Here is a 21,238-nt window from a genome sequence, read left to right on the forward strand (position 1 = left end):
CTACCAGCAACTATCAGACAAAAAAACACAGTACTGCAATAAATTCAAATGTTTGAGCAAAATTTGTCTCATGACAGATTTGCCATTTTCCTAAGCACAGCTTCACACTACCAAACAGTATACAATTTGCAGCTTGGTGTATATACATTCATGCCAAATTTTGTCTGTCATCGGTGTTGAAGATAAAGTACTTGAAAGCATGCTTTTAGACAGTGTTTGGACTTTATCTTGTACAGAAATGTTGCATTCAGCTATCAAGCATGTTAACACTCATTCTGCATTGCCACGTTGGCACTCTTTGCAATGTATAGCAAACTTGACTTAAGTCCAACATTTGAATTTGAGGCTTCTTAACATAATCCTCTGAGAAAATGCAATTTAATACCCTACAAAAATCAAACGAGGTCGCAAACACCAATTCAACTTTCTGTAGCATTCTAAAGAGCAAATTCAATCAGGCAGTTCTTATAACAAAAAGCTTGAAAACCCAGATATGGCATCTCAGTTGTGCTTTTAAGCTGCAGAGCAACTTGATACATATTCATGGGATATTAGTGTTTCATGTACAGGACTAAGCATTAGCTGTGAATGCATTGGATTAACATTGTACTTTAAATGTTTTAGTCACCTACTTGTAATATTTATAAAAAACTGAGCAAATACATAAGGATTCAAATATACCACTACCAAAGCAGGGATCATTGACCTGCTGCTGCAAAATTAGAAACGCCCAACATTCATAATCAGACATTTATAAGAACCACACAAGGCATCCAAATTCCTTTCACATTTATTATAAGCCAAAAATAAAATCAAGGAAAAATCTTCCAGGAACTTTATCCATTAACAGGCTTGTATAGCACAAGTGAAAACAAGGACATTAAGTGACTTGGAATTCTTGAACATGGGCTTAGTCTTCAAGTCTGAAGTTTCCTGCAAAGTGGCAAAAAATTAAGATTAAAACTCAATACCAGAAATCGTGTCACCACCACCCCACATCCATTACATTTTATTTAAGAATGCATCTTTCAACAAGCATACTTTAGTTTGGATTGTAAATCTCAAGCTGATTTATTGATCTGAAAAGTTACTTAAAAAAAAAAAAGCAGAATTTCCAGAGTGAATGTAGCAGATCTTTTGTCAGGTTTTTGTAGACCACATCAACTAAAACCTGTGCCAGTCCTGCATATGCTCTCCCAAGTTTAAAAAGGCATCACAACAAAAACAGGTATTGTCATAATGGTATCAACTTGGGGTTTATGTAGAACTTTAGGTTTATTACCCAAATGCCATTCACAGTCCAGTTCTCTGCATCTTCCTGTGGAGAGAAACCAAAGTTAATTCTGAGACAATACTGAACATTTTCAAGTAATACATGCATTATGCTCAGCAGTAATGTTTCTTCACTTCACAGTAAGAATGATGTGTTGATATATTCATCACCGCAACCAAAGAGCAAGAGTGCCACAACTCCAGGGAAGCTTACCACAGCAAGAGAAGGCTATAGATGAAAGGCAGGACTACTCTGGACCCCCTGTTTAAAATGAATATACTGGGTTAGAAAGTTTAACAATGACTTTGAAATGTAATGGAGCATTTCATACTCAACATGGTATACACAAATATTCACATTACACGAGTTCAAGTAAATTTCATGGACTTAAGCAGACCATGACTTAGCCCAACCATCAGCTGGAGGGGTTGTTGGTTTAAGCCTGTTTACCCACAGACTAGGGCAGCTCCCATTGATAAGGGAACAGCCCACTCTCAGAGGGGTAAGGCTCTACCACAGCTCAGATTTAAGAAATCACCAAAACGGCAACTCTTGAACAAAGCTCCAACGGCAGTGCGTTACTTTCCCAGCAGAGTAACGCTTGTTCAGGCATGGTAGAGGCCTGCACAGCTGACTGCCACTGGATGGACAGCACATTTAAAATCAGGCCAAAACTACTCACCAGGAGCCTGCAAGCCAAACATTCCACACTTCTTAATGTTGCCCCCTGTGGACACAAGAAATAATTATTCTAAAACAGGCTACTACTAGAGACATTTCATACTGTCTTAATGCAAGCCAATGCTACTGCAAAATTTTAAAACCAGTTTAATTAAATAGATTTCACATCAAAATTTGGGATGAACAATTGCTTTAAAATGACTTGAGCAACAGCCAACTGTACTGCACTGGAAAACTAAATGCTTGGTACCAGCTTAACCCAGCATTTAGTCTGCTATAATAACCGTCATCTTACACTTTCACAATGCTTCTATTGAGTGAATGATCAGAAACGTACAAGCAGAAAAATTCAGATATTGCCTGGCTGACCTGCACTCTGGGGATGCTGATCATGTAATTTATCTGCAAGTGAAGATTACTCACCTGGGTCACACAAGCCAAGGAGCCCACTTAAATTCAAGCAACATGGTTATCTGCAGGAACAAGAAAGGAAATGTCATTAAATCTAAAACCACTAGAAAGTCTCACGTTGTAGAAAAGAGCACTACTGAAAATCGTAATTATGTATGCGTAACTTTAGCATCAACGTCATGCAAAAACTTTACAAAATATGTCCCATAATTCAAACCATAAACACAAACTGAAGAAACTTTATGCAACGCTAGGTTACAGTGCTCTTTGGTCTCCATTAGTTTATGACAAATGGTGTCTCAGAAACGGGGCCAAAAACAATTATATGGGGGATTTCCTTGGGACAACACACTTAAAACTCAACAGAAAAATTGAGATGTTTCAATATACATTCCAATAAACTTAGGATAAAAAAAGCCCTTATGGCTCCCCATTTGATTTTTAAAAACTGCTTTACTTTATTGGCAAAAAAGTTAACAAGCCTTTTTAGTGAACACGTGGCCCAAATAGTTAAACATGGAGAACATCCTGCTAAAATTACCACTTACACACACACATACAAACATTAAACACACGAACTATTGTATAGGCACAGAAAAACCTTAGGGCGCGACACACGAGTAAATACAGCGGATTCTAACGTTTCACTACGAACAGGATACGAGACCGCGTGGAGTATAAGCTCGTACTGAGCCGACTGCGGAGTTTGATTAAGTCATAAAATGCAAACACAAACCCACCTTCGCACCGTCTTTACGTTAGGCCTGTATTTGTTCCACTGTAACGAGGCAGTAGTTGTCCAGTGCCGACACATAACTCCAGGTCCGCCATTCCGCAAAAAGAGAGCGAGAGAAACCCGGGCTACGTATTTATATCTCTGAGAAGCGCAAGGAATGCTGGGATACCTCCCATCCGTTGAAAGATTTTTAGTGCTCCCTTCGCTCCCTACTCCCTACAAACACTACACCTTAATCCCTATACCCTTCTTCCTATACACTGCTACAATACATTCTCCTTTCCAACTACACTGTACACTACATCTTAATACTGCTACTCCCTATACCCTATTCCTCCATCCCTCCACCATATTGCCTACCCACTGCTACCTAGACCTTATTCTTACTCCCTAAACCTTATTTTACATTCTGTTGCCTACACCATACCTAATACCTTAATCACCTTATTCCATGTACCATACACCCTTCTCCCTATACTAAATCCTACATTACACACTCCATTCATACTCATCATATTAGATTAGATTAGATAACTTTATTGTCACTGTACACAGGTTACAATGGAATTACAACTGCCCAATCCAGTGGTATGTAAAAAAAACCCTCATACAACCACATAACAAAAACATATATCATCATACAGAACAAGTGAGACTTGAGGTAACATTGACAGAGAGATAAAGTGCTGAGTGACAGATATGGCACTGAATATAAATACTAGTAGTACATATTAATATTGCATCATGGTTATGGACCCAGTCAGGTAGAGGGTGTCACTGTGTATGTTTGCTGAGAGACTGGATAGCTTTGGGGAAAAAACTACTACTTATAATAATAATAATAACATTTTATCTGTAATGCACTTTACATTTCAAAGAAATATGTATAATAGTGTGTAGGTGCGTGTTTTAATTGACCTGTAATGCCTTCCTCAAGGCATCAGTACAATGTGGTGATGGCCAGGGTGTGAGGAGTCTTTTATACTATTTTTTTTGCTATGGAGAAGTATCGGGTGTCTGCAATGTACTCCAGTGAGGAAAGAGATCAGCCTATGATTGTTTTCAGCTGACCTAATGACCCTGTGCAGGGCCTTTTTGTCAGGTACTGAGCAACCTGCATACCACGCTGTGATGTCATACGTGATGACGCTCTCTATAGCAGAGCTGTAAAACGTCAACATCAATTTGAGGTTTAGATTGTATTTTTTTCAGAACACCTTTATACCCTCTTCCCTACACAACATCCCTTCTTCCGCCATCTTCCCCACTCAGTAAGCCCTACACCATCAACACCCTATAACCTTTCCCAACTCCCTATACCATTCTACTCATTTGCTTCATCCAATGGTGCAGAAAAAGATTCTATATATATTGTAAAATGTCATTTCTCAGGCATCAAATAATATGTGTGTAGAAATTCTATATTAAATGCATGTGAAGTAACAGGACACATAAGCTTTTACTTTACATCACCATGAACTGTGAACAGTTTATTTGTCTTGTTTCGTTTTTCTAGAACAAAGCCTGCATCAAATCAATAAAGATGTTTAAAATTACATTCAAATGCAAGTCACGTTTATGTATAAGTTATGGTTAAATTCAAGTTCCTTTCAACATATCATTATGTCCATGAGGTTTTCGTCCACCAGGTGTCAGTGTCTACCTTAGTGGATTTTATCACTAGACATTTTTAACAGGTCCAAAGAGTAGCTTCGATTTTTTTATTCATTCACGCCCGCATTCTGAAAATTCATCTCTTTACCTTGAAAATGTCAATTTTTGTTTGACCACTTCAAAAGAGCAGTCATTTCTGTCACATAATGCTGAGGATTACATTGCTCATTATAAGAAAAACACAACTCCAAAGTGTGAAAATAATTTACCCAGGTGACTGACCACAAAACAGCACATCATTCATTCATTATCTGTAACTCTTATCTAGTCCAGGGTCGCAGTGGGTCCAGAGCCTACCTGGAATCATTGGGCGCAAGGTGAGAACACACCCTGGAGGGGGCGCCAGTCCTTCACAGGGCGACACACACACTCACACCTAGGGACACTTTTGAGTCACCAATCTACCTACCAATGTGTGTTTTTGGACTGTGGGAGGAAACCGGAGCACCCGGAGGACACCCATGCAGACACATCACACTCCTCACAGACAGTCACCCAGTCACCTGTCTGTGAGCGGGAATCGAACCCGCAATCTCCAGGCCCCTGGACCTGTGTGACTGCGACACTACCTGCTGCACCACTGTGCCACAGTCATTTAGCCTATCCACATCATTTAGCAATATTTGTTTACAACAGGCCCATCATTCCTGCAAGTGTCTATATGATTACAAATTTAATTCCAACCAAGAATGTTGTGTAGCAAATCACTAGCATAAGACTAAGGTGAATTAATTTATCAAGTGGAATAAAGTGGGGTTTTTTTTATGAATGGCCCCAAAATGTGCTAAGTATACTGACCCCTTATAGACTGATAACCTCTGGTGTAATATTGGCAGTCATCCCATTCTGTAATACATATTTTCTTTCTTTGAGAATGCAAAAACTATAGTATGACCTCCTGGTCTCTAGTAAAAATTGATATACTATTAAAAATTAAAACTGTCCTGTTGTTTGTCACCTTGCTGCTAAAGGACATTGTAAAGGTATTTTAAAGGGAGAAGTCTAGATGTTATGTTCTCAGTCACAGGCTCCATAGATCTTTTAACAATGTCATACTTTGGTCTCCAAGTAAGTATACTTTACACTGGATCAGTATATGGATGACCTCAACAATTTCACAACATTGTACTTAAAGTGCCAGGACTGTCGTGGATAACTCAGGGTTCTATAAATTCAAAACAGTATGTTTGTCTACCATGGCATCATTATACTCCATTCACTTTCTGTCAGACCGTTCAAAACCAGGGACAACACACTGACTGATGACAGCGCTTTGAGACACAAAGAGGCACCAGGTTTTATTGCCTTTCCCAAGAGATCTGGCGTCACTCTGTCCTATAAAAGGAACTTTCCCACTGGGACGCCTGACTTCAGCCCTTTTTCTACAGGGGAGAGATTCTCCATAATGGCCCGAGCATCTCCATGGGAACGTTTACAACTCAGGGGGTAACTGTGGGGGTCACCGTACGGAGGTAGAACTTGGGGAGAGCAAAGGAGATGATGAGCAGAGCTGAAGGGCAACGCACAGAAGGCTGATGAAAAAAGATGACCATGAAAGAAGAAATCTAAGGTATTTGGAAATGAATTAGTCTGCTCTATCAGCTGACCAGTTTTTTGCAAAATTTAAGAAAGTTATTCAAATATTTCATTAAATTTTATCAACACCTACTGTACTTTGGAAAGGGATGCAACAAAGCATATTTTCAAATATAAAAATATTCAACTGTATGTGCCTTAAAATATTATACTAAACATTTATTTTCATAGTGTATCATAGCAGCCCTGTGAAGGACTGGCGCCGCTTCCAGGGTGTAATCCGCCTTGCGCCCAATGATTCCAGGTAGGCTCTGGACCCATCGCGACCCTGCACTGGATAAGGGTTACAGATAATGAATGAATGAATGCATGAATGTATCATAGCATTCAGTATTGTAAATTATTTTCTAAATTATGCACAAACCACAAAATAACATTAGGCCCAAGCTATTAGGCCTACTTGTATAAGAAGTGTGCTTTTCTTCATTCCCGATTCTGATGGAAGGAGGTAGCAATATTTTCAGTGAAGGGGTTATTATGGGCTTACATAAATTACACATTTTAATTTAGATTCTATGTCATGTTACAATCTGCATTAAGTATTATAATCAGTAATACATATCGCTTTATACACATGAGAATAAAAAGCCATGGCTGGTGCCCTATCCAGAGTGAGCTCCTGCCTTGCACCCAGTGATTCTGAGTGTGCTTTAGACAGAACCACAACCCTGAACTGGATAACAGGTAACCAAAATTGACTGACTGACTGAATAAAAGCCATGTATTTTCAGTTTCCATAATTACACGATATGTAGGGAAATGTTCCACTCCCATTCACCACAGAAATCGTCTTACACCAAACAAATATATGTTCAAGTCATATTAACCTTTATTTCATGATATTATATTTACAAATATGACAATGGACATATTCATTAAATAAAATTTTCTTCTTCAACACAAAACACAAAATCCAGCAGACATTATTAATCTCTCAAGTCTGTAAAGTGCATCAGGTTGAGGAGAACCAACATGTATAAAAAAAAGGCAAGCTGCGTACCCATAGACAGTGATTATAAAATCACTAACATGGCGGTATATCTCACACAAAGCTTTTTGACTTTGAATTAAGACCTACATACAACTTCAAATAACCTAGGCTAGTGATTTTGTTCCATATTAAAGGAATGTCTTTGTACCTAATCTGAACTACTCAGTCACTTTCAACTGGTATAAGGACCATTTGTACAGCAGTATGTTCTCTGTAGACAAAGACATATAAATACATTTAACTCACTCACTGCAGGTCCTTACACCAAAGTGCCTTGTCTCATTTTGACCGCTCAACATTTTCGTAATGTCACGTGATACACTAAAAATAAAACATACGGACACTTTGAATGAGGAAGTTCCAAATTAAGAGGTGCAAAGTTAAGAACAAAGCTGTAGTGTCCAAAAGGGGCTAATATATTATAGTTTCTGTCAGGAATTGTATTAGATTTTCTTCCAGATGTGCTCTATAGCCTGCAGAACACACTAGTGCAGAGGTAGTGTCCAAAACTTAAGGCAGTGCTACATCCAGCTTTGTGAATGCTTTCCACATCATTACCAGTTACAGTGATTTGAAAAGGATAAATTGCACTGTGATACCTTACCAAGTGGAAGACTCTGAGAGGAGTGGCTGTCCTCCTCAGGATCCATTTCAGTGCCCTGGTCTCAGGCCCTTTCTAGCTAACAAGAATGAAAGGCCCTTTTATCTAATGGCATTCTGGACGGAGACAGAGCTAGGTGATAGGACTGAATTGATGGATTACACAACAAAACTTGTCAAAGAAACTTCAGTCAAAAAAGGAATATGGGCACTTTAAATCCCTTTACACTATTCATTCAAATGCTGGTGAAGACCCTAGGAATGCCCTTAAATATTCATGTATGCACACACACATATAGATACACAAACAAGTCAGAGATGCGTCTACTAAGAAAAAACTTCAGGTGATCAAACATCATCTCCACATTGGTTGAGCAGCAGGTCGTGGAATTTTGGGGCCTGTTGTTCTCGAGCCTGGTGTCACCTTTGTTGAGACATTTTCTGCATTCTTGGCAGTTTTGGCTTTGGCTGCATTGATGACAGCAGTTCTAATAGTCTTTGCATTAGTGGCTGCTGTTGGGCTATGGACTGTGCGAGTCTGGCACTCAAAATTGGAGGCAAGCCGTTTGGACACTCGTAACGGGGAGCCCCTGACAAAAGGCTCATGAATGGGAAGCACCTTCTCCTTCTCCTGACTGGCTTTCTCTGCAGGTCGGCGGTTTTGTTTTACCAGAGTGTCAGACTGACCACTGGCCTTGTCCCGTGTACTGCTACTGCGCTTTAGCTCACTCTGGATGCTGATGGGCCGAGTGATTGGCGACAGACGCACCGAGGAGGTGCGTGGCGGGGTTAGGCGTGAAGTACGAGGAGTTGAAGAACCCTCAGAAAGGCTTGATTCAGCTTTGGCTCGCACTTTTGTAACACCAGTGTTGTTAGAGAGCAAACTTCGGGGTGTCATCCCTCTTTTGTTGGGTCCTCGCGTTAAATTCTTTCCAGCACGCAGCTCTTCCTTGGCCTGAGGTGAACTAGCTCCATCCCTCTCTTCAGCCTCCAGCTCTTTCCTCCACTTGGAGCAGTGACTAGGTGCTGGCCGTTGCCCAGTTGGAGAAAGGGAATCATACGATCTAAGGCCTTTAACTAGAGTGTGACACTCTACGGTCTCGCCCACCTGAGGATATACACGCTCTCTATCCGGGCTGGCTGGCTCAGGTTCATGTCCAAGCTGCGGAGCCATATCAGGAGGACAGGACCCCAGCCAAATCTCTGTAGCTCGACCTAGTGTCTTAGCGTCTGCCTCAGGGGCCATGTTTCTTTCACAGAGATGAGGCTGAGACCTAGCTTCAGCAGCATCGGCGCTGTCCTGCTTCTCTACTTCTTCTAAAACATTCGTCTTTATATCGGCTAACCTTTCAGAGACATCATGAACCTGCCTCTCAACTTTCAACACCTTCTTAGGAGACATTCCTGTGAGAGATGAGAGGTCTGTTGCCTCCTGTTGCTTTAATATAGTATTCTCCATTGAAAAAATAAGTGCATCTTCACTGGGCACTCTCCCTTGACTAAACCTCACAGTAGCATCAGCTTGGCTATTCACACTGTTGTGAACGACTTCTGTGTTTTTGTGATTGCCATATGCTGAGTCCGTCCTTAACACACATTCTCTTTTTGTACAATCCATTTTAACTCCATTCAGGCTTTTTGACTTCTCAACAGTGTCCATAGATAGTTTGTTCCTGCTAAGCACAGAGTTTCTACTGTAATCCTCTAAACCGAGGACTTGTTGAAGTTCTTGTCCTTCAGAACAAAGAGGCCTCTGAGAGTTTGAGTCTGAGCTTTTGTACTCCAAGTTGAGGACATATTGTGATTGTCTGCGGAGGCTGCGACGGCTCCATGTGTAGCTCAGGTTCCTCTCCAGCGTGCGCTCCAGATCATCAGGTTGTCGACCCAGCTCAGGGCCACCACACAGAGCCAGTGAACGCCGCTTCTCTACGTTCTCCCGCTCTCGCTCTGCACGCCTTTGCTCCTGCCGCACCCGTTCAGCATTCTCCTGAAACACACATTGAAGGACAGGACATGCAAATTAACAAAAGATTGAAAAATGTTCCTGTGGAATACACCATTAGAATTATCCAGGTAAGTCTGGTCTTTAATTAAGTTAAACAAAAATTGTCTATACAAGCTGGTTTAGGACAGAAATGTCCATAAAATAGAAAAACTTCTTTTAAAGTTCCCTCAAAAATAACAACAATAACAACAACAAAACTAGTAAATCCAGTTTCAGCATGTAATTAAATTTTGTTACAAAGTCCTCTCACCCTCACAGCCTTTTGGAAGCGATAGCAGAAGCAGTGAAAGATGCTGCAGGCTTCTGCCAACTTGAAAGATTTTTCATCCTCACAGAAAAATTCCACCAAAGCCTGGCTAGTCTTACATAAACTATCCATTTCATCTTGAGCTTCCTTTAGCCTCACCGCTGCAATCTGATGGAGAACAAATTTAAATACATCATTTGCTATCATTCATAAATGTATAGCATTACTTTACATATATTGTTAAGAGAAACACTGAAATAAGAGCAAATAATAATGAACTTGCACTAACCTCCAGGAAACGTCTTGTTTGCCGTTCAATCTCAGCATCCTCCTGAGCGCTGATTCTCAGTGCTTCTACTCGGTTCTGTAACCTGCACAGATCCTCAAGCACAGACTCTTCTGATAGCCTAAAAAAGACATCAGAATATAATTTGTATTCTTCCAAAAAGAATAGATTAACTAATTTTATATTAAACGTGGAAGTTCAAATGTTTTTCACATCAGAGGCTTTTTAAACATGTCTAAATTCAATTCAGAGACTCGTTTAAATTGTTTTAAAAACTAGTTAAAGTTGCCCCAATCCCATTGGGCCTAATTTGATTGCAAATTCCATATTACACAAACTACACTTAACCCTCTGTTGATGCAGTCTCAACATGTTCATTGTAATGACTTTGTCAACCCTACTATTCATAAAAAGGCATTCAAGGAGAGTAAAGCATCTAGATGTTTATACTGCCATTGTATTCAGTGGGAAATGTGCTGCATGCTGTAGGCATGAGCTAGCTCCTGTGCAGAGATACTCTTACTTTTCCCAGAGATTTTAATAGGGTGCTAGCAGGATAAAATCAGTGTAAAGTCAAGGACAAAATTTGCATTTACACATACTGCTCCTCTGGGTAAATTTCTGTAAATTTCTGGCTTACCGTGCACGTGTGAAAGGTGCTTATATGTCAAGTTGGTAAGCAACCAAACAAAATCTGCATTCAGTGCATTTTTGTGGGTCAATTTTGTTTCTTTTAAACCAATGAAAACCTGAAAATCTGTCCTGCTGCCACTGCACCAAAAGTAAGAGCCACAAAAGTTGAGCGTATACTGTACATTGGCAGGAATACCTTGACTGTCATGAAGAAAAGCATTTTTAAATGTTTTATGACTGTGATTTCTTATGTAATTAGAATAATAAATTAATCTGATTATAATTTGCTTTACTAAACAATAATCTGCAGAGAATAAATTAAAGAGGTATATAGGTGTATAGCTAACAACCTCTAATATATATATATATATATATATATATATATATATATATTTAGCAAGGCTTAAGCTTCCTTTTTAAAACATAAAATATGTTTAATTAAGGCACAAATAAGTACAACCATTTTAGAACAAAAACAGCTATTGATAATACTGATTTTGAGAATCATTTTTATTATTGAACTGCAAAAGCAAACTTCTTTCTGACAGTTAAAGCAAAGTAAATATATGAGCAGAATAAAATACTAAACTAGTGAAAATATGCACAGCATACAAACTGTTACAACTAACTGGAGTTAATTATAATTAACAGGTTTCTGACCTTGAGGCTGAACTGACATGACTCAACTGGCTTGGAAATGTCAGCAAGTCCTCGTCCTTTTTTACCACCTCCTAAAACAGCATAAATTAAAAAGGAGCATAAATTAGAAACATTCAGTTGGTGATCTATAAAAATATGAATGGACTCAACTGTTAATGATGACACAAAATGCGAGTTTGTATAAGTAAGTTCAAGTTAAAAAAATATGTTAAATTAATAAAAGAAAAAACCAAAACCCCAATATCTACTAAAAACGACTGCAACAATCTTAAATAAAAAGTATGATATATATATAGACCTGTAAATTCCATTAAGATACATGGAAGTGTTATAACACACTAAAAAATGAAAGCTCTCCTTATCTAGGTTTATTTATCACTGAAATTAGTGTTGGACATTTGTAGGCTAGCATCTTAAACCGTATGATACGTACCATGGCCACAAAATGGAGGAGGTTCATTCCTGGTTTGTTGGCTTTGGTATCAGCCAGCTTAAGGAGAGAAGCAATCCTAAACCCAGCTGCATTTCCTGCATAACCTCCCTGTAGGCACAAGTAAGGTCAGTGCAAATTTGTTCCATTGTGAGTGACTTCTTAAACAAACAGTCATTATGCTGACAGAGCAGCACTAGAACACAGTAAAAGACACCCCTCAAACATTTCTACACTTTTGCAAGCTTTGACGGACAAAACAGCAAACACTTACAGCATTCATGTAGTTCCCTGCTTTGAGCACCAGACGCAAGATTGAATGAAGCTTGTGGCAGCTGAGCAACTCTGCAAAAACGTATGCACCAAATTAGCCACATTGAAATGTTTCTTCTATAAGGTTGTATCCATGCATTCATCATTGCAACTCCAAAGAACATAATAGTGGAGAACAGCTCTGATGCTTTGTGATGAGGAAGGGCACGAGAAGGTGATTTATGAGGCAAGCTAAAGTGATTGGAAGTGGCAACAGGAGCAAACAGAGTGTGTTGAAAGGAAAGAGTTGTAGCCCCCCTGTGGATGGTTTTACCTCGGGCTGCCTCCCCCAGACATCTGGCCGCCACACAGAGAGAGGTCACAGCAAGGTCGAACTCCTGCTGCAGGATCATGGCATCCAGACGCAGGCGAACGCTAATGGAGACAGGCAACGATGGGAGGAAAGAAGGACTGATCAATCAGCAGTCATTGCAATGTGCCTTTACTTTGCCTTTGTTTATACTGGGGAGGGGGTCTTGAAAAGAGTCAAATGAGATGGCTAGGAGCACAAGAGATTGCAATTAATGGGAGGGGTATACAGTTACTAAGGTAAATGGCAAGAATGTGCTAACGATGGGGAAGAGGAATACCGGAATAGCTAGTCTGGAGGACTTCATTACTTACTTTGGTACTTCCACCAATAGGAGCATGAAGAGGTCTGGTTCTCCAAGCATGCTACGCTTTCCAATAAAATTTTTCAACCGTGTTTCCTGGGAAAAAATAACGGATACAAAATATATATATTTTCCCAAACAACCATAATATTATTCAGGTATGCAGAGCAACAGATGAACTACAGTCTTTACTTTCTACTTTCTTTTCATCTTATCATTTTTCTTCTTACCCCCTTCGTTAACATTTTGTAGTTTGTGTTTGTTTTATTGCCCCACTATTATTTGAATATCTAATAATTGTTTACATCCACCCCTTACATAATTAAGTCACTAATAGGACTAGTAAAACTAATAGAATAATAATAAAAAAAACTGGACAGTAAATGTGTGTGTGTTTGTACACCAACTAAGTAGAAAGTGGAGACTGCTGTGAGAATATCACATGGCAGACAGGACAGAAAATGACAATGCCTCACCTCTTCACTGTCAGGCAGCAGCTTGCAGAGCTCAGACAGTTTTTCGGACCCATAGCGCTCTCCGGCCCCATGCCTCACATCCTCCACAATATCCTTGGCCGGACTGTGGAGAAAGAAAACACCCCACGTAAGAATGACATCATTTTTGACAATATCCCTGAGGCATGCAATCTTATGCAGCTGCAGTATCAAAGCAGGGGTCATTGCAAACTGAGCACTCTACAGTTCTGCCCATAACCCCAGGATAATGACACTATCTCAACCTTCAGAGCAAGTATTATCAAGAGGCAAAAAAAGCACAACATAGACCTAGCTAAATGAAAAAAGGCAAAATAGCACCTTGACATTTCACTCGCTTTGTTCTATTCGGATCCCAGACAGACTTATCAAAGTTATCTGGGTGGCATATGCAAACAAGCTCTTAGACGCCACAATGGCGACTAAAAAGAAGATACCGGTACTATACAAACAAAAAAAGGTTTCCTGTCCAAATATCTCGACAGACTTCACAATGATGTGTGAATAAGGACACAACAAAAAAGCTGCAAAGTTGAGAGGGCACTGAGCAGCCATCTTGATATAAAAAAAACTATTTAAATTAAAACATTTATTAAATTTTAACACTAGAGAAATGTCACCATAGGTTTGCCAAAGGATTTTAGTTAGTCTTATTCTTAACAAAATTTCCTACATGGTGCACTACATAGAAGAGGCTCTTTTGCTTTGCTCCCCAGAGACTTCTGAAAGACGTTAGCTCACCTTTTTTACCTCCCTGTTTGTAATTGTTTATGTAAGAGAATACTGCTGGCCCCAAGAAGCCGGTAATATGAAATAATGAAAAGGTACAAGAACAGAATACAAAAGAGCCTTTTGCTGGTTATGAGTGAATGCAATTCATAGCACTTCCCCTCCTCAAAAAACTTTTGCTACACAAAACTCTGTGCGGTCACGGTAGATAAATAGGCAGAGTGGAAACAAACGTTTTGGACGGCACGAGCACTCCTTCACAATGTTACTTCGAGCAAGTTCTGGCAGAGATCAGTCTCAGTAAGTTGCTCTTCATTTAAGCTTTGACGTGGTCAATTGAAACCATATTCACATTCAGAGCACAAGTGCTGACATGAAGGCACACAAGCTTATAACAATAAATATACATGAAGCCCTGTGACATTCACAATATCTACTACTCACAACGGCCCGTCACTACTGGCCCAAAAACATCCTCCAATAGGAGTATTGACCTTTTTGACAGTACAACCATTGATCCATTACTGTTCAATTCCAAGGCCAGCATTTGTCTAGATGGTGAAGGCCCAGGTGAAAAGATTACCATTACTATGCATTAAGTCATTAGGCATTACTACTAGTAATAGAGCTAAAAATTCTGTCTTTGGTCTGAATTTAAATAATAAGTATGTGTAATTGCTTCATTTCAAGAATAAACATTTCCACATCAATAGCAAGTGTTTTAAATGAGCTATTTACATAGGTATAAAAATGTAAAGTTTATCACTCTTAGAAGTTTTCTGTGAAAATAGAGTCACTCTATGCTACACCCATACTTCCATTAAAGGCTAAGCACCGGCTATATGAAAGTGTCAAACAAATAAATACAGTGGAATTTGAGTTCCTAACTTGTGTTTGATAGTCAGAAAACATGCTATTTCTTACTAATTTAACGCAAAATGACGAAAAGGTGTGTTGTGTTTGGCTGCAATAATTCAATGTACAGTGGGACATCTGTGCACAAATGGCCCAGAGATCCCAAAATATCCAGAAAATTGACTAAATTTGTCCACTTTAAACGGGCACTTTGGAAAGGACCCTCCGCTCACTCCGTTATCTGTAGCTCATTTCACTGGCGCTTTTCCAACAATATGGGCATGTAAGGACTCCAATGAAAGGTGTTCAAGTCCTCTGTAACATGGAGGTAAACAGGGTAAGGACACTCACTTCGCCTGTTTTAGTTGGTGTTAGTTAACGTTAGCTAAACTCGGTGGCTCAGATTATACTCGGCTACGTAGCTGCATTACGGAGGTTTATAGTGTCGGATGAATTCGAGTTCGACTTCGATCACATTTACAAGAATAACGGTACCTCTAAATTTGAGTTTAGCTTACTGCGGCGTTGTTCAGCTGTTGTCCACCAGTGACGTCACGGCTGCGTTCAAGAATTTCCGTAGCGAGCTCGGGTTTTTCCGTCAATTTAAAAAAATTGTCAGTTTTAAACCAAATTAAACATGCTATTGTCATTTTAATTCATACTTATATATGTCAGTAACTAAAATAATGTGAAATATTCATGAAGGTCCATCAAGTGCTTAGCCTTTAACAATGCCCATTCAAAAATTCCTAGGCATCTATTTTACAGGTTGAATATTAGGTCTGGAATATAATATCCTTTATGTGGTACATAATCAATTAACGATTTTATATGCACTCATGCCATTAAAGCCACATCATTATTACTACAGTGAGTCGTATCATGTCATGGATTCCTGTGACAGTGCTGACTTAAATTTGGGTTGAGTTTTGTACAGCACTTACACAAAATAGAGAGATTAATTTCTTTGAAGGCACAGACATTCATAACTATTAGGACTGGACATTATGTGTAGACAAATAGCAAAAAACTCTCAAAGCTGCTTAATGAACAGGTTACAACTTTCCTGCTATTCTCTGCAGGGGAGCAGACCCTTCAGACAATCTGTTTGGTGTTTAAAGCAGACGTGACCTTCAACCAGCTCACTGGCCATTAAAGCCAGCTGTTCCCCTCAACAGCTGTCCACTTCTTCCCTTCTACCCCCTACATTTCACACCCCCAACTCTCCTCAAGAGGGCAATCCAAAACCCAAAATAAACAGAAAGCTCTGCTGCCAGTGAAGGAAGTATTAAGAGCTTCCTTTTATAGGGCAATACGGGACACCTCCATTTCCTCTTACTCTTGCAGAATGAACATGACCACCTTCACATTTAAAGTTTGTATTTTCAAGGTCTGAGAACATTTTGAAGTGAGAAGGTGTTAAAAACTGCATCCTTACATTTTGAACTGCCGTAGAAAAATCCCAACATTCATGCTACGCTTTGAGTCAAGCAGGGTCACCTGCAAATAGACAGACAGAGAGAAAAAAGATTTTTTTCAGGAAACCAATGAGTCACTATGCATGTTGGCTACTACATCAGTTAATCTGAGTCACTTCATCCTAACAAATCCTTTTAATCTACAGTCATTTGTTACTGAGCTCAATATTCACTGACAGATACAGTTATCAATGACTTTAGACATTTGAAAATCTACGTCAGCTGGCAGCTTATGCCTTTACGGGAAAGGTCACTGAGATAGATTTCTCAGATTTCATTGACTCTTGAAAGTCAGCAAAACCTATGTAACAGCTAATCCTAATAATCCTGAATGATCTCACAGGGGATTATGGATTGTGAATAGGGTTAGTACTGTACATTAACTGACAGAATGCCACACTCTGATTATACCGCTACATGTTGTAACAGGAGGATTCTTTTTATGTTGGTCCAAAATTATTAAGATTAGTTGGATATCCTGAATGCTTTAATTCACCAAAAAGTACACAGACTCCCATTTGGACCACCCTGAATTTTGTGATACCGTGGTTGTGAAAAAAATGTGCTGTTAATGTTTGAACAGGACTAACTGTTGTATAAAAAGCCATAGGTCACAGTCTTTATGAATTACCGTAATAGTAAATTGATCCTCTTACCTTGTCAGCACAGTTCTCCTGAGGGGTTCTGCTGCGGCTTAGGCTGTGCCTGAAGCTGTCCGCTCTGTCCGGCTTGCGAGCCTCCTTTTGGCCAAAGAGCTCATCCAGAGAGTGTAAGTCGATGGGGAAGTCATCATCGTCAGCTGGAGAGAAGCTCCACACGCTCTTTCGGCCTTCCACGCGCTCCTTGGGTATCCGTTCCCAGTTGAGGTTGCGGAGACGTTGCCGGCGTGCTGAGTCCAGCTGGCTGAAGGAGGTGGCAGGGGCTGGTGGGGGCGGAGGAGGGGGAGGTGGGGGTGGAGGAGGGGGAATTGGTGGTGGTGCCGGGACAGGAGTGGCATTCATGGCTGTCACTTCCGATGCCTGGCTGCCAATGCTGCCAAACAGCGTTCCATGAAAGGCCAGAGACTCCTTGGGGTCCACACAGAGGGAGATGCGCATAGAGGTCTGGTGTGGCTGAAGGGGCTCACAAAGCAGCCAGTGTCTCCACGCTAACTCTACACAGCGCTCTCTCTTTGAGGCTGTCTCCTATTAAGTTTCTGATGCTTATCTGAAAGGGTAAGAGAGCATGAGATTGAGAACTTTGGCAAAATAGACAGATATCAAATTGTGTTACATAAAATCTATGACAGAATAATCCAGTCTTCCCCCTTCTGTCTTAGCAGCCGTTTCACTATAGACAGATCAAGACCGGATTTGTTTACAGCCAGTTTGTAATGAACTACCACTACCAGTGAACAAAAGCCTGGAAAAGAGTAGAGATGACATCATGCTCTCTGCCTGTGTGTTTTCTAAGTAAAGGTCAGCATGCCATTCAGGTTGTTTACTGCTGTGACGCTGCCTGGAGTGCTCCAACACCTGGCAACTCTTCTCCTCTAATTTAGGATGAGAGGAACAGTAATGAGTACACATGTATCGCCTCACGCTGCAGCCAGCAGAAGATCAAGCTCTCCATCTCCTTCACCTGGGGTTAAACTTTCTGAGAAGTTCAAGGTGTTGGAGAATGTACAGCACAAGGGAGAGTGTTCAGACCCCATGCTCCCCTCTTTCAGTGGCGTGTTTAGTCCTGCTCAGTTCTACTAAGACAAGTGCCTTCTCCCAACTCTGCTCTTTAATTAACGTGAAAGAGAACAGATAAATGGTCTACTGACACAGTTTCAGAAGTTTTCTGGCAGAGATTAGGAATTCCACAGCTTATTTGATAAACAATAGGTTTGAAGAGAATGAGCTCAGACCAGAACAGATGGGAATAAAAATCTATTGAATCCTGCAACAGCAGAGCGGAAACTGATAAACTTTAAACAACACCAAAGCTTTGTTTTTCCGATGGACAATAATCTACTGAAATATTCCAGAGGAAGAAACTGAAGGATAGGTAGTTTCACTAATGTTTTCTGTATTAATGACTTCTAAGGGAATAATAGTGAAGCCTCACATATTGATGGAATGATCCAAAGAGAATTATACAAAAATTTTGCAAAATATATTTATTAAAAGGTATGTATACATTTTTAAAATCACACTCAGTATAATTCTGTGTATGATTTCCCACTATATTAACATTACAAACATTACATAAATATATGTAGGTTCAGTGTTTGACTTGGGGTTGTATAAGAAATGGCTAAATTTGCATTGTTTACATTGCAATTATTTGATTCCTATAAAATAATCATAGAGAAATAAATATAGTTCATAGCAATGAGTGAGTCTGCACTATGTGTAAGGAACTGTACTACACAGGACTCCAAGGCTCTTCAGGGGTGAAGACTGCTAGAAACATCACAGGAACAGCCTTACAATGACTGGAGAACACTTACCCCTCCAGGTTCCTCAAAAAGCACATATCAGGGACACAACCCACCTCACACACAATCTCTAAACATGCTTACAGAACTGGAAATCCAGAACCATAAGACTCAGGAACAGCTTTTATACACAGGCGATCAGATTTGTTAACGGCCAACACTGACATAAAAATCTGTCGTTTCGTGGAATGCAACTTGCACATGACTCTGTACCTTTGATTTCTGCACAAGAAGTCCCACTGCTTTTTTTACATTTATACTTTTGCTAGCCTGAATGGAAGTAATGCAAAAAAAGAATTTCATGTTTAGTGGAAATGAGGTTACTGCCTATGAAGGGAAAAAAGGTATACATGCTTGTTATTGTCATTCTGTAACTTACAATGAAAATATACCTCCATATTTAACCCATCTGTGGATGTGAAAACACACATAGACACACGCCCACCTATGGACTAGGGAAAGTGAGCACACATCCCAGCGCCTAGGGAGCAGTTGGTTGATGGGTACCTTGGTTAATGGGACCTCGGCCATGGATGTTGACGGAAAAGAAAGTGTTGTTCTTTTACTGCCCCCACCCCCAATTTCCTGACAGTCAAGGTTACAGCAACCTTCTGGCCCATAGCTCACTTTAATAGCCTTTAGGCCATTAAATATCTTGAGTCTTTAGAAAGGACAAGAGTCAGTTTCACCAGAGTGCCTGTGTGTGTTACTGAAGTTTGTGCATCCCAAATTCCAGGCAATGGACTAGTGCATTTGTCAAGTGGACCTCCAGCCACAAAGAAGACACACCACAACAACAAAGACAGCCGTTCGGGTCCAGAGTGTCATTTTTCAACCATTTTTCCTCAAGCACAGAGCACTGTGTTTTAATGTCATTACTAAAATTACTTTTTTTAAATGATTAAAACAGATTCTTCATACTTTACAGTTTATGTTTTAGACAGTGTAATGGTTATTGCCTAATGCAACTTTAATATGTCGTAAAAGGGGGATTGCCAAACACACACAACCTCCACAGGAGGGCGCTAACCCGACTGAAGGAACAGCGATGTTTAAAATATGTTTTTCATTTAGAAAAGCGAAGCTTCATCAATTAAAAGAGAGTAACACTTTTTAATGATTAAGCTCAATGTTCAGAGCTTAAATAGGTTACTGCATGAAATAGGAAAACTCCACAAATCGTAAGAAAAGTCATAGACAACAAAAGACGCGAATTTGTTGAACTTTTGATCGCATTCTCCCGGTAAAATGTGATGTTAATATTGACGGTTGAGAGAAAATAACTCATAACTAGTAGTAAACACTTGTTTCACCAATCCCTGTGGCACTGTTAATTGTAATGGAAAGGGTCTTCAAGGTTCAGTTTACAATTTAACACATTAAACGTTGAGCAAATGCTAAAATTAGTTTTCATTTATCTTAAAACGAAAACGCGAATTTCTCACCCCAAACGTCTTACTGAAGTTTTCAATGAAGTACGGCTCAAAACTTCCCAAAACGTCTAAAAACAGAAGACAACCAACTCAAAACGACACACTCACGCTTTGATACGTAAAGGTCCAAGCATTCTTCAAGCCAGCGTTCCTCTAGAAATCCAGAAATCACGGGGTTTACCGTCTCACTGAATCCCGAGTGCTCTTTCTCTTTCTGTACTGAGAGAAATTGAGGGGAAAGTCTCCCCCCCCCAAAAAAAACGGCCGGTGACCATCAGAGCGCGCTCCACACACGCGCACGCGCACAACGAACGCACAGTGAGAGAGAAAGAGAGAGAGCGAGAGAGGTTTGTTTTCAGATTTTTCTCAGTTGTGGGGCCATTCCGTAGATATTTGGAAATGTACCCCTACCTTATTCCTTATTCTCCTATTTAATTCTCCTAAAATCGTAGAGACCAGAGTGTTTCTTCACATTGTCAGTTTGTAAAAAACGTTTTTGCCCTCATAGTTTTAACGGTAGAACTACGAAGTGACTAAAGTAATTGGAGCTGATAAAATTGAAAATAAGTGCAGATATAGGGTAGGTGTTCCTAATCCACTGATAGTTTAGTATACAATCAAAGACAGCCATTCTGG

At 39.9% G+C, this 21,238-nt stretch overlaps 1 protein-coding gene, 1 long non-coding RNA gene and 2 other non-coding genes across 4 annotated transcripts; all 4 read right to left on the reverse strand.

Annotated features, from left to right (window-relative positions):
- Positions 1 to 785: 785 nt before the first annotated feature.
- Positions 786 to 3,224, reverse strand: LOC136674143 (uncharacterized). Its single transcript, XR_010796000.1, has 6 exons — positions 3,106 to 3,224; positions 2,378 to 2,427; positions 1,956 to 2,000; positions 1,487 to 1,534; positions 1,283 to 1,318; positions 786 to 933 (listed from the first exon to the last, which is right to left on the reverse strand). It is a non-coding gene; the product is annotated as an uncharacterized lncRNA (long non-coding RNA).
- On the reverse strand, positions 1,382 to 1,448 carry LOC136674211 (small nucleolar RNA SNORD63). The gene has a single exon (XR_010796015.1). It is a non-coding gene; the product is annotated as a small nucleolar RNA SNORD63 (small nucleolar RNA).
- On the reverse strand, positions 1,715 to 1,918 carry LOC136674222 (small nucleolar RNA SNORA74). Its single transcript, XR_010796024.1, has one exon. It is a non-coding gene; the product is annotated as a small nucleolar RNA SNORA74 (small nucleolar RNA).
- A 4,016-nt stretch (positions 3,225 to 7,240) lies between the features above and the next one.
- fhdc2 (FH2 domain containing 2) lies at positions 7,241 to 20,850 on the reverse strand. Its single transcript, XM_066649393.1, has 12 exons — positions 20,711 to 20,850; positions 17,362 to 17,911; positions 16,666 to 16,727; positions 13,626 to 13,728; positions 13,160 to 13,245; positions 12,810 to 12,910; positions 12,498 to 12,568; positions 12,227 to 12,334; positions 11,794 to 11,864; positions 10,504 to 10,621; positions 10,218 to 10,382; positions 7,241 to 9,949 (listed from the first exon to the last, which is right to left on the reverse strand). Exons 2-12 carry the CDS (start codon positions 17,800 to 17,802, stop codon positions 8,318 to 8,320), a joined length of 2,958 nt encoding a protein of 985 aa, XP_066505490.1. The 5' UTR covers positions 17,803 to 17,911; positions 20,711 to 20,850; the 3' UTR covers positions 7,241 to 8,317.
- Positions 20,851 to 21,238: the final 388 nt, after the last annotated feature.

The sequence above is a fragment of the Hoplias malabaricus genome, chromosome 17, assembly GCF_029633855.1.
Source record: "Hoplias malabaricus isolate fHopMal1 chromosome 17, fHopMal1.hap1, whole genome shotgun sequence".
Taxonomy (NCBI): domain Eukaryota; kingdom Metazoa; phylum Chordata; class Actinopteri; order Characiformes; family Erythrinidae; genus Hoplias; species Hoplias malabaricus.